The 15367-nt window shown below is 63.2% G+C and overlaps 1 protein-coding gene and 1 long non-coding RNA gene across 4 annotated transcripts in view; both read left to right on the plus strand.

Moving 5' to 3' along the window:
• Positions 1-3049, plus strand: part of ASPG (asparaginase) — a 22742-nt gene extending 19693 nt beyond the window's left edge. For 2 of the 3 annotated variants that reach the window (XM_025443310.3, XM_035719621.2), the window contains exons 14-16: positions 1851-1950; positions 2191-2253; positions 2832-3049. In XM_025443310.3, the coding sequence (XP_025299095.3) occupies positions 1851-1950; positions 2191-2253; positions 2832-2852 (184 nt within the window). In that variant the 3' untranslated portion in view covers positions 2853-3049. The remainder of the gene's footprint in view (positions 1-1850; positions 1951-2190; positions 2254-2831) is intronic. The other variant, XM_035719623.2, reaches the window with a different exon arrangement.
• Positions 3050-7111: 4062 nt separating this feature from the next.
• On the plus strand, positions 7112-9241 carry LOC125755531 (uncharacterized). The gene is made up of 2 exons (XR_007412235.1): positions 7112-7946; positions 8982-9241. It is a non-coding gene; the product is annotated as an uncharacterized LOC125755531 (long non-coding RNA).
• The last annotated feature ends 6126 nt before the right edge of the window (positions 9242-15367 follow it).

Raw genomic sequence — 15367 nt, forward strand, 5'->3', positions numbered from 1 at the left:
GGGACAGATGCGGGGGTTGACACTGTTCAGGCGATGTGACAGGCCTCCTGAGTCTGTCCTCCCCTGTACGGGCCTCACTGGAGTGGGCCTGGCCCCTGCCATGGGCTAAACTGACCACGGTCAGCGGCTGTCCTGCCCCGGCACCCCACAGCCCGTTGCTGGCGGGCCTCTGACCTCACAGGTGCCCCGGGTGACACCAGCAGGCCCGGGGAGACAGGGGCAGGGGAGTGGGGGGCCCTGGAGGTGTCCGTGAGGGTGCTGGCGGTGGGCGGGGGGACAGGCGGGGGCCGCAGAGCGCAGCGTCTTCGTCCACCCCTGGCACCCCCTCCCCGTGCTGCGGTGCGCTCGGCCCACCTGTCAGCAGCCCCAGGGCCGAGGGCCGAGGTGCGGAGCGCAGACAGGCGCGGAGGTCAGGAGAGGCTTGTCCAGGAGGCGAGGCCGGGGGTGGTGGTAGCCGGGCTGGGGGGCTGGAGGCAGAAGTGTGGGGAGCGGGTCGCGGCCGTGGCTGTCGGGCTGGCCGGCTGGGAGCGAGGCGGGCTGAACTGTGCGCTCACGGGAAGAGGGCCTGGAAGCTCCGGCCTCCTCGGCCCCGGCCTCGGTCTCCCCCAGCCCCGTGCCTCGGTGCCAGCCTCAGCCGACCCTGGGGGTCCCAGTCCTACATGTGGGGTGGGGTGGAGAGCCCCCACTGGCCCCTGCCTCAGGCCTCTCGGGGGACAAACCCTGCTGGCCAACCCAGCCCCCACCCATCCCAGGTGGCAGGGGAAGGTGGGCTCCTGGACATGATGAAGTGCCAGGGCCTAGCCGGGGGGTGCTAGGGCCTAGCAGGGGAGGGGGCCAGGGCCTAGTGGGGGGAGGGGTGCAGGGCCTAGCAGGGGAAGGGCCAGGGCCTAGCTAGCAGGGGAGGGGCCAGGGCCTAGCCAGGGAGGGGGCCACTCACAGCCACTGGCCTTGGCTCTGAGGGGACTCCGTGGGACTTGGTTCAGGGTTGCAAGGCCAGGCAAGAAACAGGCAGAGGGGGGCGGTGGTAACCAGGTCCCGCGGCGTCCAGGGCTCTGCCTGGGGGAGGGCGCGTCCAACCTGGGCCGCCTGGCTGGATCTGGGGGCCCCGCCGAGAGGCGAGCGTGTGGGAGCTGGTGTGGGAGGCTGGCGACAGGTCTGGGAGGGGCTGGCGGTGCCATCCAGCATGATTCACCCTAGAAATAACTCAGCGCCGCTCTGGGGGCTGCTGCTGTTTCCTGCCCGGGAGGGAGTCACTGGCGCCCCTTTGGGGGGACGGCCCCCTACCCCCCGCACCAGCGTCCCCTGCCCCGGGTCGGCACAGCCGGCGGTCCCTTCCCTGCCCGGGCCCTGGGTGGGGAGCGGGCTCCTTGGAGAGGGGCGGGGGGGGGGGGGGCGAGGAGGACCTGGTGAGGGCCTCTCCTCCTCCTCCTCCCCCGGGGCAGGTGGGCTCCGCTCCCCCACGCCACCTGCTGAGCCCAGGCCCCTGTCTCCTGCGTGTCTGTGTGAGCCACGGGGCTGTCGCACACTTCCCTCCTGCCTCTGCCGACCCCGCCCGAGGACGGCTGTGTTGTGAAATATGAAACTGGCCCGTGGCGCTCCTTGTGGGGTGTGTGTGCATGTGCGCACGCGTGTGCATGCTTGTGTGAGTGCGTGCATGCCTGTGCCCTTGACCTGAGTCACCGTCACCCCCGCTGGGTGAACCCAGACTCCAGGCCACTGGCTGGCCCCGGGAGTCCCGCGCTCCCACCCTGCTGCCGTGGGGCGCTGCTGGGGACCCCCATGCTGGGGCCGGGGGCTGGCTTGGTGGAAGCGCCTGGGGCCCTGACCGCTCCCCTGCTCTGCCCTCCCAGGCTGGCGGCCAGGGCCGACCTTGAAGGCCTTCGGTCTTGGTGGCAGGCGGGGGCTGACCTGGGGCGGCCGGGCTACGACGGGCGCAGTGCCCTGCTTGTTGTGAGTGTCTGCGCCGCTCTCTCCTAGGCCACCTCCTCCAGGAAGGCCTCCCGACACTTCCACCCACTCTCCCTCCTCCACCCCTACCCCCCAGTGCCCAGACTCCTGCTCTCCGTTCCCACCCCAGTCCCCTCCCTGGGCAGAGCTGTGGGGAGGCATCCTGGTGGGCGGGAGGCGGGGGGGTGGGGCGGGGGGGGGCGGTCAGGGGCCCTGCTGCTGGTCACAGGCTCCCTCCCACAGGCAGAGGCGGCCGGGAACCTGGAAGTGGTGACCTTTCTACAGCACGTCCAGGGTGGGGCACCTGTGAGTTTCCTCTGCCCCACGAGGGACTGGGGCTTCCCCATGAGGCCGGACCCTCGCTTAGGGCCTGCGTGTAAGGGCCAGTCCCGGGGCCGCAGCCAGAGGCCTGATGGGTCAGAGTGGGTCAGGCCTGCAGAGCTCCCCCGTTGGGCCAGCTGAAAATGCCCGGAGGGAGCAGTCAGGAAGGGCTTCCCGGAGGAAGGTCAACTCACGCCTCCTGCATGCTGTCCGGTCAGGCCACTCTGTGACACACCCTCCCACAGCCCTGGAGGGCCCCAGCCAAAAAGTTCCTTGAGACCCGAGGGGACCTCAGATCCCTCTGCGGCGCGTCCTGCCCCCCCCCGCCCCCCCCCCCCCCCCGCCGGGCCGGGCGCTCCCCCTGCCTCCCAGGTAGGTGGGCCAGGCCATCCCCCGGGCCTCCAGAAGACTCCCGAGTCTGGCTCGATTTGCTCAGGTCCTCGGGTCCCTCCCTGCAGAAGGCTGGGCCCCCGCGGGGAGGTGCCCGGGCTTGTCTGTCTGCCCTTGCCCCATTTGCTACCTGGGCCTCGGGAGAGAGGTCTCAGGAGACCTCCCGTTTTCAGGAAGTCCTGCCTGGTGTCTGACTGAAGCTGTCCTGCTGCGGTGTAAGCCACGACTTCCGGTTGTGACCTGCTGGAGGGGATCGCGGGCACCCCGGCCGGTGACTCTGCCTGAGATGTGCCCCCACTGCCGGGACTGTGTCCCATCCCATCTCCAAGACAGTCTTTGTGGGGTGGAGTGGCAATAAAGTCTCTCCGGGGCCCCCTCCCCCGGTCCCCAAGCCCAGCTCCAGAGGGTGCTTCTGGGTCCCGGGACCGTGGGTATGTGTGTGGGGAGTCGCGCCCAGGCTCTGGGTCCAGGGCACCCCAGGAGGTCGTCTCGGGGGCAGCAGGACGGAGGTGTGTGAGCCGGGCCAGCCCTCTCCCGCTCCCCCGCTCCAGACAACCCCTGTCCCGTCTCCTTTGCTCCGATCCTTCTCATTCTCGAAGCTTGAAGGCCCCTCCTCGGGGCAGCCTCTGCCCGGACTCCCCTTGTGCTGACGGGACCGTCCCCTCTCGCTAGTCCTCCGGGTCCGTCCCAGTCGCTGTCCGAGCGGCGCGTGGGGTTCAGTCTGGCCCCATGCCCATAGCCCTGCTCGGGGAGGCGTGTGGTGGCCCTGGGTCAGGGTGGCTCTCAAGGCGGGGGACAGCCCTGAGCCTTGTCAGAGGCCTGGCTGGGGCTGAGTCAGCTGTCTGGACCCTGGCCGGTGTGCTCTGTCCCAGCTATAAGCAGCCCAGTGGGGCGAGGGCACCCCTGGGCTCAGGCCCACCACCGCCGTGTGACTCTGGGCCTGGCCCGGCCAGAGGCTGAGGACCCCTGAGCCCTCCTTGCTGAGCATGAGTGTGGGGGCAGGGAGGGGGCGTGGGGGTGAGGGGTACCCCCGTCCCGGTTCTCTGCTACCTCGAACCTCTGACTGCCCACAGGAGGATTCCCATCCGTGTGTCCTCTCTGTCCGTCTGGCCCCTGGGTTGCAGGCTCCGGGGAGCCGGGCCCAGCCTGAGGGCACGTGCCCTGTAGATGCTGGGCGAAAGCATGACCCGCAAGAGCTCTTGGCATCCACCGAGCAGCTGGGACCTCTCCCAGGTGGGCCGGGCTGGGGGTGGCTCCGCCCACACCCCCAGGCTTCTCAGCCCGGTTCCCAGGCCCAGGCTGGCACCTTGGCTGGCAGCCTTCCAGATTCTCGCCCAGACACGGGTGTGCCTGGGCCTTGCACAAGCAGGGAGCACCGCATGAGCATGGCTGGTCCCGAGGAGCCTTTGCCCCACACCCTGATGAAGGCCCCATGAGTGGGGTGTGTGGGGGAGGAAGGGGACTCGGGGCTTGACAGGGGGTGGCTGCCGGCAGGGTGGGACAGTTGGACGGAAGCCTGGCGGAGGCCAGGAGGGAGGAGGCTGCGTCTCGGGTCCCACGCCCCGCCGCTCTGTCCCCAGAACCCAGAGCTCTCCGGAGGCCGCCACCCCTTGGGCTCTGCTTGCCAGGGGCTGGGGCAGAGCCTGTTGCTCACGGCCACTCAGTACTCAGCACTTCTCTCAGACCCCGAGGAGCCCCGGATTGTGAAAGCTGCAGGTGGCTCACATCAGCCCACATGGGGCACCCTCCCAGAGCAGGTGTCAACCTGCCGGTGTAGAAGTGCCCACTGGATCCAGGGATGGGTATCCTGCCGGGGCGGAAACTCCCACTGTGTCCTGGGTGTCCCACGGAGGGCACATGGTCATCTGGCTTTTCCCCCAGTGGGTCACTGCCAGCTCCTGCCAGCTGGGCAGATGGGGAGAGGCTCCCATTCTCGGTCTGTGCCCTGCACACACCTGTGGGACACAGAACCCTACCAGGCATGGCTCCCGGACAGGGCGTGTGTCTGGAAGCTTGGAAAGTCACGGGAGCATGCCTGGAAGCTTCCTCAGAGCCATTTTGTCATTCCTGGGGAGGGGCCAGTCTGGACTGGAGGGGAGCGTCTCTGAGAATCACGGAGCGGCAACAGGGCGGCCAAGGGCCCGTCGCCTAGGGCCCGGCACACAGCACCCGGCGGGAGAGCCACGTGGGGACCGTGTTGGGGGCTCCCCTCCCGCCGTGTGCTAGCTTGCCTCGTCCCTGCTACGCTCCGGGGGGGGCCGGTTCATCTTCCTTCCCGCTCTACAGCCGAGGACACTGAGGCCCCGTCCTGCGCTCTGGGTTGTGCGAAGGCACACGGCGGAGCTGGGCTCCGGGCCCGCCTGGCACTGGGGCAGCCTCCTCGCCTCTGGAGGGAGCCATGGGGGCTGCGGAGAGGAGCTCGGGGGGCCCCGACTCCTTGGACAGCTGCGCTGCTTGCACCCACTAATCCCTCGCTGGGTGAGGCCTGGCTCCCAGCGGCCCCTCTCAAGTCACCGGGATCGCAGGGTCATCTCTGGGAAACCTGTCTCCCTCTTGCTTAGGCCACAATCTGTGGTACCCAGTGTTTCCCATCATAAAGCCAGACGTCCCAGTCAGGGCACCCAGGCCACCCTGCTCCTGGGGACGGCTCACCTGATTTCTTTTCAGGACAGGAAGTTCCCTTTCTGGGCACAGTGCAAGTGGGAAGCACAGCTTCTTGTCCTTGTCTTCTTGTCTGTCCTCACCTCACCAGTCCCCTTTGATGCGGGACCCAGTGACCCACCTTTGCTGGATGAGGAGAGGGCACTGGGGGGAGGGTGTTGTGTATAGGGAGGGGTCTGCCCCAGCCTGGGCTGTGCCAGGGCGCTGGGGACAGGAGAGGGGGGCTCCTGCCCATGTGGTGATGGCCCTGGCAGTGGTGACGGGGAGACATGCCCGAGCTCCGCTCCTTGCTCCTTGGCCACGTGCCTCTGCGCCACCTCCCCCTCCGGGTCGCATCCCCTACCCCCGCCCCAGTGTCTGACCCCGAGCACGAGCTCGGGACACAGGCCTGTGGACTCAGCAGAGGTGCTGGGCGTGGAGACGTGCTCCCCCCTGCCCCCCCCCCCGCGCCCCCCAGAGCCTTCAGCCTGGGAGCAGTGACGTCCCCTGGGCGAGCCTGTTTCTCCAACTGCAAAGTGCAAAGAATAAAACCTCTGCCACTCACGTGGCAGGGTGGTGACAGGTAAACTGCCCAGGGCGCATGTGGAAATGTCTCGTGTCCCTCGAGCTTGGCAGCTAGGCGGCTGCGTCCTCGCGTGGGATCGGTGTGGTGGGGGAGGGGGCCCGGAGGACCCTCGTCGGGGGCGGGGTGCGCTGGGTGCGTGTGCGCGGGTGTGTAAGCACCCTCTTGGCTCAACGGCCCGCGCAGCCCCACCGGTGGCTCTGAATGGGGCTGAGGACCCCAGGGCCGCCTCCCTCCAGACCTTCCGTCCTAAAGCCCCTCTGTGCCCTCGGTGGGCAGCCCTGTGAGCCCGGGGCCTCGGAGGTGGGGCCCTAACCTCCCAGGTGACTAAGTGGGCAGGCCCAGCGCAGCTCGGCTGACGCACGCGGGGGGGGGGGGAGCGGGGCGGGGGCCGTGGGGGAGGGGCGGCCGGCCGCGGGGGCGCCCCGGGGACCCTCGTGCGCTCCGAGGAGAGCGCGGCCGGGGCTGAGAGCCAGACACCGGCCGGGCGCGTCGTGTCGCTCCCCGCGGCCCTCGCCTAGTTTCACTTTCTCTTTGTTCCCTCCCACGGGGATCTCTTTGAAGTGAGAGGGGCGGGGGCGTGTCCGGGCCCGCGGCCGCGCCCCTCCCCCCTGCGCGGGGCGGCCCGGGGGGGGGGGGGGCTCCGGCCGCACCTGTCGGCCGCCCGCGGGGCCAGCTCGCCGGCGTCCCCGCCCCCAGCCCCGCGGCGAGGCCGGGTCCGGGCCCAGGGAGCGCGCGCGGTGGCCGGGCCTGGAGCCGCGCGGGGACGCCAGGTGCGCGGGGCGGGCGCCGGGGGCGGGGCCGCGGGCCGGTGAGTCAGGGCCGCCCCCGCGCGGGCGCGCCGAGCAGGTCCCGGGCCCCGGACGCCCCGCCGCGCGACCCGCCGGCCCGGGAGCAGCCCCGCCCGGAAAAACCGGTCGGGCCGGCGCGGCGCGGTCGCATTCCGGCGGGGGAGGGAGGGCGGCCGCCCGGCTTAAAAGGCGCCGCGGCCGCTCGGACGCAGCCGCTGGGCCTCGGGGCGCAGGCGGAGGGGACGCGCGCGGGACGCCCGGGCTCGCGGGGCTCGGCGGGCGGGCGGCGGGGCCGGCGGCTCTGGGGGCGCCCGCGGACTTCCCGGCGCGCTGGGTCCAGTGGTTCTTAACAGTTCAACAGTTCTGTAGCGCAATTGTGAAATGTTTAGGACCACTAGCCCCGGCGGGCCCGGCGGCGGCGGCCGGACGCCCACGCGCCCCTGCGAGGAGCCAGCCGGCCCGGGCGCGGGGTCCCGGGCGGGCCGGGGCGGGCCGGGGCGGGCGGCGGGCGCGGGGACCGCGGGGTGCGCAGCGGGGCGGCCCCACCCCGCGTGCGCCGGGTCCCTCCGTACCTGGTACCTGCCGGCGGCCCGCGCTCCCCGGGCTTTCGGGCTTCCCCGGCGGGGTGAGCGGGGTGAGCCGGGCAGGGGCGCGGGGGCGCGGGGCACGCGGTTGAGAGGCGACGCCCAGGCGGTGGGGACGCCCCAGCCCCGGTGGGAGGCAGGTCGGGCGCAGCCGGGGGAGCGCGGGGAAGGGCTCGGTGCCCACCTCCCGCCCGCCGGGGAGATGAGGCTGACCCCCGGAGGGACGGCCGCAGCCTCTGGGGGAGCAGGGGTGGCTGGGGCGCCCCCCAATCCCTGCCTCCTCCGCCCAGTGTTTAGAGGAAACACAGGGCAGCCTGGACGGCAGGTCACACGGGTCTGGGTTCGAGGTCCACCAGGCCATGCCGCGCTGGGTGCCCTTGGGCCAGTCACCTGCTGGCCCTGAGCCCCACCTGCACATGGGTGGGAGGGAGGGGTGGAGGTGAGGCCCAGACTGCAGGACCCCTGGCTGCCGGGAGGAGGGTCACGCCTCCAGCCAGCACCTTCTGCTTTCGCCCAGCCAACTGCTCACCACCCGCTCCGTGGGAGCGCCCTGGAGCCCCGCGCCGCCGGGCAGAGGCCACCCTGCTCTCAGGAGTCCAGAGGCTCTTGGCAGTGATGCTGCCCCCTGACCGCGCAGCCGGTTGGCCGTGACTTAATTCGACAGCGCTCTCCGCCATCCGCTCGGCCCAAGTGAGACCAGGGGGTGAGGGTGGGGGTGGGGGGCTCTTCTGGGGTGTCTCCTGTTCTGTAGCTCAGAGTCATTTTGTACAGTGTGGGCACATGACTGATGAAAATAAATGTGTGTTCAAAGCTTCACCGCGTCCCCGGGGCTGTCGGTCCTTTCCTCCCCAGACCTCATCGTGGCCCCTCCCTCTTCCTTCCAATCCCAGAGGAATGGATCGTGGGTGGGGTGGCCAGGTCCCCACCCTGGGCCCGGCCCTGTGGTCTCCCACCAAGCCCCGCTGCTGGCATCAGCCCCTCTGATTGGGGGGTGGGGGATCCCTGTAGGGCCCTCGAACCCTCTCCTCTCCCACCTCCCTGAGCCAGGCCTCTGGGCCACACCGTCTCCTCTGCCCTGAGCTGCGGCCTCCTGGAGCCAGGTGGAGGAGAGGAGGCCGCTCGCAGCGTCACCCTGTCCTGGCACCCCGGCCAGCTGCCACCCCGGGCGGGCCGGAGGCTCTGGCTGTGGGTGGGGGCCAGGTTGGAGGGCTGAGGGGTTGGAGTGATGGAGGACCCTCCTCTGCTCCCCGATCCTGACACACACAGAGAGTCCCCGGGTCTGTGGCTTCCAATCTCAGCTCTGCCGCCTACCAGCAGGTGACCTTGGCCAGTCCCCCTGCCTCTCAGAGCGCTCATCCCTTCCTCCTTCTAAGAGGAGTGTTGGGACCCACCTCACAGGACTTGCTGGAAAGCCCAGGAGCCACTGCGGCCAGAGCACTGATGTGGGACAGAGCGAGGGTTCACCCCAGAGATGGCATTACCTCATGGGCGGGTTGGTATGGGGGGCCCACAGGTGGCAGTGGGCTGGGGGCTCGCAATCGGCCCCCTCGATCCCTGGGGCCTCCAAGACAGGCAGCTCCTACTTTGGGTCCCAGGAGTCATTCTCTTTAGTGACAGAAGCCCCTGGGCTGTCAGCGGGAGGCTCTGCGCAGAGCAAGGTGACAGGAGAGGCATCCGGCCTCCCGGGGACACTCGCCCCCCTTCCTCCTTGCCCTGTCCCCCCAGAACCCGGCCTGCGGTGCTGAGCCTGCTCTAGCTGTGCACACAGAGGGCCTCCCCGGACATGGTCACAGGAATCATCCTGGCTTGCCGGGGACTTTCTGGTTCTAGCGCCCAAAGTCTCATGGCCTAGGAGACCCCCTCTGTCTGGGCAACCTGACACAGTTGGTGGCTCTGCCTGGGACCGGCTCGGCAGACACAGCCCCAGCTCCTGGGACGGCTGACGGCCTGTCTTCTGCAGAGAAATAAACTTGTGTCTCGTTAAAGCCGCGGTTATTTCCGTCTCTATCAAAGTAGCTAAACCAGTATTCCGAGTCAGGGGTGTTCAAGCTTCGCCATGTGGCTGAATCACTGGGCGGGGGTGGGGGGTGCTAGTGAAGAGCCCCCAGGCCTGGGCTCAGCCCGTAGGATGGGCCATGGGATGGGCCAGGAGTCGGCATCCCTCCCGCGTTCCCTGGTGATTCTGAGAGGCCTGAGGCTGCGCACAGCTGCCCTAAGTAGGAGAGCCTCACGAGGAACGGGTGGAGGAAGGGGAGACAGACCGGGAACCTGCGGCTCTTGGGGCTGTCCTGGGCCACTGCAGCCCTGGGGAGCAGGAGCCCCCAAACAGAACCTGCCTGTGAGCCCCGACCCCCTGCAACCCGCTGGGGGCCTACGCCAGGCAGGGAAGGGGGGGCCAGCTGATGGCTTCTTGCCTCCGCCACACCCTCGGGGACTTGGCGAGCCCCTGGGGACACAGCTGCCCACGCCGCCAGGGCTCTGGGGCCAGAGCCTCGGGCCCCTGAGCTTCCCCTGTGGGGATGGAGGACACACAACCAGTCCTTGGGAGGGGGTCATCCTTCTCCTCATTTCCCCCCGATTTATAGAGGTATGATTGACGTCTGCCTCCAGCGTTTACAACCTGATGACTTGGGTCATGTGCATGACCCACCAAACCATCGCCCCAGTGGAGGCGGTGGGCACATCGGCCACTCGTCAGGGCCAGGATTCATGTGGCTCCCTGTGGCCCCCTCCTCCCTTCCCCACTCCCCTGTCCCCGGAGTTTGCTTTGTTGGGGGGATTTTCAGCTGCAAGTTCAATGTCTTTAATAGAAATCCCACCATTCGGGGATCCCTGGGTGGCGCAGCAGTTTGGCGCCTGCCTTTGGCTCAGGGTGCGATCCTGGAGACACGGGATCGAATCCCACGTCGGGCTCCTGGTGCATGGAGCCTGCTTCTCCCTCTGCCTATGTCTCTGCCTCTCTCTCTCTGTGACTATCATAAAAAAATAAATAAATTAATTAATTAATTAATTAAAAAAAAAAAAAAAAGAAATCCCACCATTCAGGTTATCTGTTCCTGCTCAGGCGAGTTCCACCGTCCGTGTCTCCCCAGGAAGAGGGGAGAGCTGGGCTCCTCTCGTTTACTTAAACTGTCAGATTATGAACTTAAGCATGATACCCTGTTATCATCCTTTTAATATCTGTAGGGTCTCTGGCATTACCTCTTCTCCCATTCCTTTTTTTTTTTTTAATTTTTTTTATTTATTTATGATAGGCATGCAGTGAGAGAGAGAGGCAGAGACACAGGCAGAGGGAGAAGCAGGCTCCATGCATCGGGAGCCCGACGCGGGATTCGATCCCGGGTCTCCAGGATCGCGCCCTGGGCCAAAGGCAAGCGCCAAACCGCTGCGCCACCCAGGGATCCCTCTTCTCCCATTCCTAATATTGTGCTTTGTGTTTTCTCACTCCTTGTCCTGATCAGCTTGGTTAGAGGTTTGTTTGTTCATTTATTTATTTTACTGATCTTCTGGAAAAACCAGATGTTGCCTTGATTGGTTTTCTGTATTATTTTTTTGTGTTTTATTTAATTGATTTCCACTCTGATCTCTGTTTTTTTCCCCTCTCCTCACTTTGGGCTTATTTGCTCTGCTTTTCTAGCTTTTTTTTTTTCTTTTAAAGACTTAATTTATTTATTCATGAGAGACAGAGACAGAGAGGCAGAGACACAGGCAGAGGGAGAAGCAGGCTCCCTGTAGGGAGCCCGATGCGGGACTTGATCCTAGTACTCGGGATCAAGGCCCTGAGCCAAAGGCTGACCCCAACCCCTGAGCCAGCCCCTAGGTGTCCCTGCTTTTCTAGCTTCTTAGGGTGGCATGCGTTAGGCCACTCGAGCTGTGTCTGTCGTTTATAGTGTTTTGTTTCCTCTGTGTTTCATCTTGGATAGTTTCTGTTTCTACCTAGACGCTCGCTGCTTCTGCAGCGGACAATTTGCAATGAACTCCACGAGTGTAATTTCCATCCCCGCCACCAGATTTTCTGCCTATGGAGGTTTGATTGGGTCTGTTTCAGGGTTTCATGGCTCTACCGAACGTATTCGAGCATTCCTGGGTCTTCCCGAACATACTGGAATATAAATACAAAATAGTTTTAGTGTTCCTGTTGCCGCCTGTGTCATTTCTGGATCTGTTTCTATTGCTTGGTTTTTCTCCCCATTGTGTGGTTTTCTGCTTCTTTGTATGCCTGGTAATCTTGGATCGGTTGGCACACATTGCGAGTTTTACATCGTTGGGCGCTGTATACTTCTGTATCCTGTAAGTATTTGTGAGCTTTGCTCTGGGACACAGCTAAGTTGATTGTGTTTGATCCCCTTGAAGATCTCATAAACTTTCTGAGGACTGGTTCCACCTTTATTCTTGGGAAAAGTTTTCCCCAACAAGGAGTATCTGTACCCTGTGTCCTGTGAATGGTGAGGCTAATTCCTTCTGATGGATGGGAACACACACCATTTCTGGCATGTATTTTTTAAAATAAATTCTGGGAAAATATGCATCACATAAAACTCACCATTTTAACCGTTTTTAAGTGTCCTGTTCAGTGGTGCTAAGTACAGTCACAGTGTTGTGCCACCAGCAGCACCACCTGTCTCCAGAACTTTTTTCATCTTCCCAACCTGAAGCTCTGCCCCGATAGACACAAACCCCTCTTCCCCCTCCCCGCTCCCTTCCCCTTCTACTTCCTATCTCTATCCATGTGATGCCCCTCAGTACCTCATACAGATGGAACCATACAATATCGGTCCTTTTGTGCCTCGCTTACTTCATTGAGTCCAATGTCCTTAAGGTTCATGCATGATGTAATAGGTGTCAGAATTTTCTGCTTTTTTAAAAAATGATGATGATGATGATGTCTGAAAAATGTTGCATTGTACTGGCGGACCACGGTTCGTTTGTCTCTTCACCCAACGACGTACACTGGGGCTGCTTCCACCTTTTGGCTGCCGTGAGTGACACTGCTGAGGACATGGGTATGCATGTGTCTGTCCTGGGCAGGTCCCCAGAGCCACACTCTCTTCGCTCTCTTCGCTCTCTTCGTGACTCAGCTTCTGCAGACCTGCAGCCACAGCCACACCTCTGTCTGGCGGTGCCTGCGCCCTTCGGGATGCACCCTCTCCACGCTGGGCCCCTCGGCTCTCCGCAGGCCGCAGGCTGGGGCGACTGCAGGGCTCGCCTCATTTGTTGCCTGGCTCCTGCCTGGTATCCCGTGGCCATGAACTGATATTTCATATATTTGGTGCATTTTTTTAAAAAGATATTTTATTTATTTATTCATGAGAGGCATAGAGAGAGAGAAGCAGAGACACAGTCAGAGGGAGAAGCAGGTTCCATGCCTGATGTGGGACTCGGTCTAGGGTCTCCAGGATCCCACCCCCGGCTGAAGGCGGTGCTAAACCACTGAGCCACCGGGGCTGCCCTATTTGGTGCATTTTTAAGTTGTTTCTGGTGGGATTGTGAATCTGGTCCCTGTCACTCTGTCTTGGCCCAAAGTGAAATCTTCCCCTTCTCCTTGTGACCCCAAGGACGGTCGCTGAAGCATCCAGCTGCGGACCGCTGGTATCCTCCTGCTGCATTCCTTTCCTGGGGACGGCTCTGGCTGTCCCAGCCGGCCATCTGCGCATGGCCTCATGTGTGGTTAGGCCTTTGCTGGGCTCTTCAGGGCGACCGTCTGACACTGGACCGTCCTGGGGGCTCAGATGTATCCTCTGCTCAAGGTGGGGCGTGGGGCTGTCCATCACAGCTCACCCACGTCCAGGTGTAGCACTTCACACTGCACACAACTTCCCTGACAGCCTGGGGCCTGGGGGCGGCGTGAGTAGGAGTGGCTACTTGGTGGGTCTCAGCGGCAGAGCCAGCGCAGTCCTTCAGGGGTTCTCTGGGTACCTTCTCTCCTGCCCTGAGACTCGCGGACCAGCCTTCCTGTAACTGCAGACAGAAAGTCACTCGAATGCCCCTCAGGCCAGAACAGGGGTCTTGGGAAGACACCCTGATGCTCGGGCCAAGGACACAGCCATGGCCCAGGCAACACGTGGTTGTACGTTTTGCTAAGTCAGGCTTATTTAGTGTTTATGCCTTGTTTTTTAATTTTTTTTAAAGATTATATGTATTTATTCATGAGAGACAGAGAGACAGAGGCAGAGACAGAGGCAGAAGGAGAGGGAGAGGCAGGCTCCCTGCGGGGGGCCGGATGCAGGACTCGATGCTGGACCCCAGGATCACGCCCTGGGCCGAAGGCAGACACTAAACTGCTGAGCCACCCTGGGCGTCCCTCCTTCTCGGTTTATAATGCATCCGTGTAAGGATTTAATTTTCTTTAGGAGTCACCGTGGCTCAGACCGTGAGAGGTGATGTATAGCATGCAGTTGCTTTCCTTGTAATTCCCATTGGGAATTTTCTCTGTGATTATTCAGAAGTATATTTTTCCTTTTATCTACATTTCTAAATTAAACAAATCATTTTTTGAAAAATTAAATTTAAACACGTGTATAATTTTACAAAGTCAGATAGTAATTATAAAGCTCGTTGAGAAACACCGGCGCCTCCTGCCCTGTTTTCCCGCTCCAAGTGAGCATCCTCTGCGCACTGTGATCATACAGCGATGTTTCCTGGTTCAGCTTTTGAATTTTTTTTTTAATAATTACCTCATTTAAAAAATTTGCAGTTTTCTTATGTAATTGTGAGGAACTCCGTGCTCTTTGATGTTCAAACCTTTGAAGTTTAAGTCTTTCCTAATGTGTTCAAATATATGAAATCATTTCTTTTCTTCTTTCCTCCCCGCCGCCTCCCCCCTGCTCTGTCCTGAGGGCGTCCCCATGGAGTGCTGAGTGCCCGCTCCCCTCTGCACCCCTGGGGAGTCCAGCCAAGCCGAGACCTCCATTCACTGCCACCCCAGGTGCCCTGCACGTCCTTCTGGGTTGGGGTACCGTTTCCTTCCTTGGTTCAGCTCCTTATCTCGGGGGAACCTACCTGCCGGAACTTTGAGAAAGGGAAGAAGTCAAAGGTCAGACGCTTGTCTTTATGGCCTTTCTGTGCTCAGAGCAGGGCCGAGTGCAGAGTTCCCTGTAAGGAGTCATTTCCCTCAGAGATATGCAGACTTTGCTCGGTCTCCCAGCTTCCGGGGGTTTCTGCTGCAAGCTGGACACCGGCTTCCGGCCTGACGGAGGCTTGAATCCTGCCCCCTCCCCCTTGTGTATGAAGGTGAATCGTGCCAGGCCGTGACCCCTGGTGCTCCGTCGTGGCCTGGCGCTGTATTATTTCCTCGCTGTGAGAGTGTCGCTCTCTTGTCCTGGAACTCCGAGTATCCAGACACTGGACTTGCTGCCCTAATCCTGCCCCTGTGTCCCTCCTCCCCGTCGCCTTCCTCTACCCTCCGTGAGATCTCGACTTTGGTTTCCAACCCTTCTCTTGAGTTTTATTGCTGTTCCCATATTTTTATTTTCCCGGTGCTTTCCTCCTGCTCCTCTGGGTTGCGTCTGTACTCAGTTCTCCGCCCCTGAGCAGCCCCCCAGCCCCCACCCCCAGTCTAACCCCAGTCAGTGTGCTGCAGCCCAGGGCCTGGAGGGAGGGAGTGGCTCCCTCAGCGCCCCCTCCTTGTTTACCTAGCTCCCACTGTTCTCACCAATGCTGTGCACACTTACGTAAGCCCTATTGCACGTGCACCTGTGCACGCCCAGAGCTTATGTTCATGAGGCCACCTTCACGCCCAGCCTGGGCCCCGGGGGTTTGGAGTTGTGAGGGACCCTGTCCCGACCCTGAAGGGGTGTTGGGGATGAGCTCCCTGGGGGGCGGTTCTGGCACAGCGGCAGGCTTGCACTGAGCAGTTCTCCACATTTTCCAGGCCTCCCCCCCTCCCATGTGTCCCTCTGGCCCAGTCACTGCCTGTTCCCGGAGGGAGAGGGGAGGAGGTCAGCCATGTGGGGCAGGTGCGCTGAGGCCTGCGGGGCAGGGGGGGTGGGGACACAGGAGGGCCTCTTGGTGCACCCTGAGGGGTCTAGAGCGAGCCCCTGCCCCTCTCAGGCCTCAGTTTCCCTATCTGCATGAGTATCTACTGTTGGTTCCTGGTGTTTTGAAATTACAAA

The sequence above is a fragment of the Canis lupus genome, chromosome 8, assembly GCF_003254725.2.
Source record: "Canis lupus dingo isolate Sandy chromosome 8, ASM325472v2, whole genome shotgun sequence".
Taxonomy (NCBI): domain Eukaryota; kingdom Metazoa; phylum Chordata; class Mammalia; order Carnivora; family Canidae; genus Canis; species Canis lupus.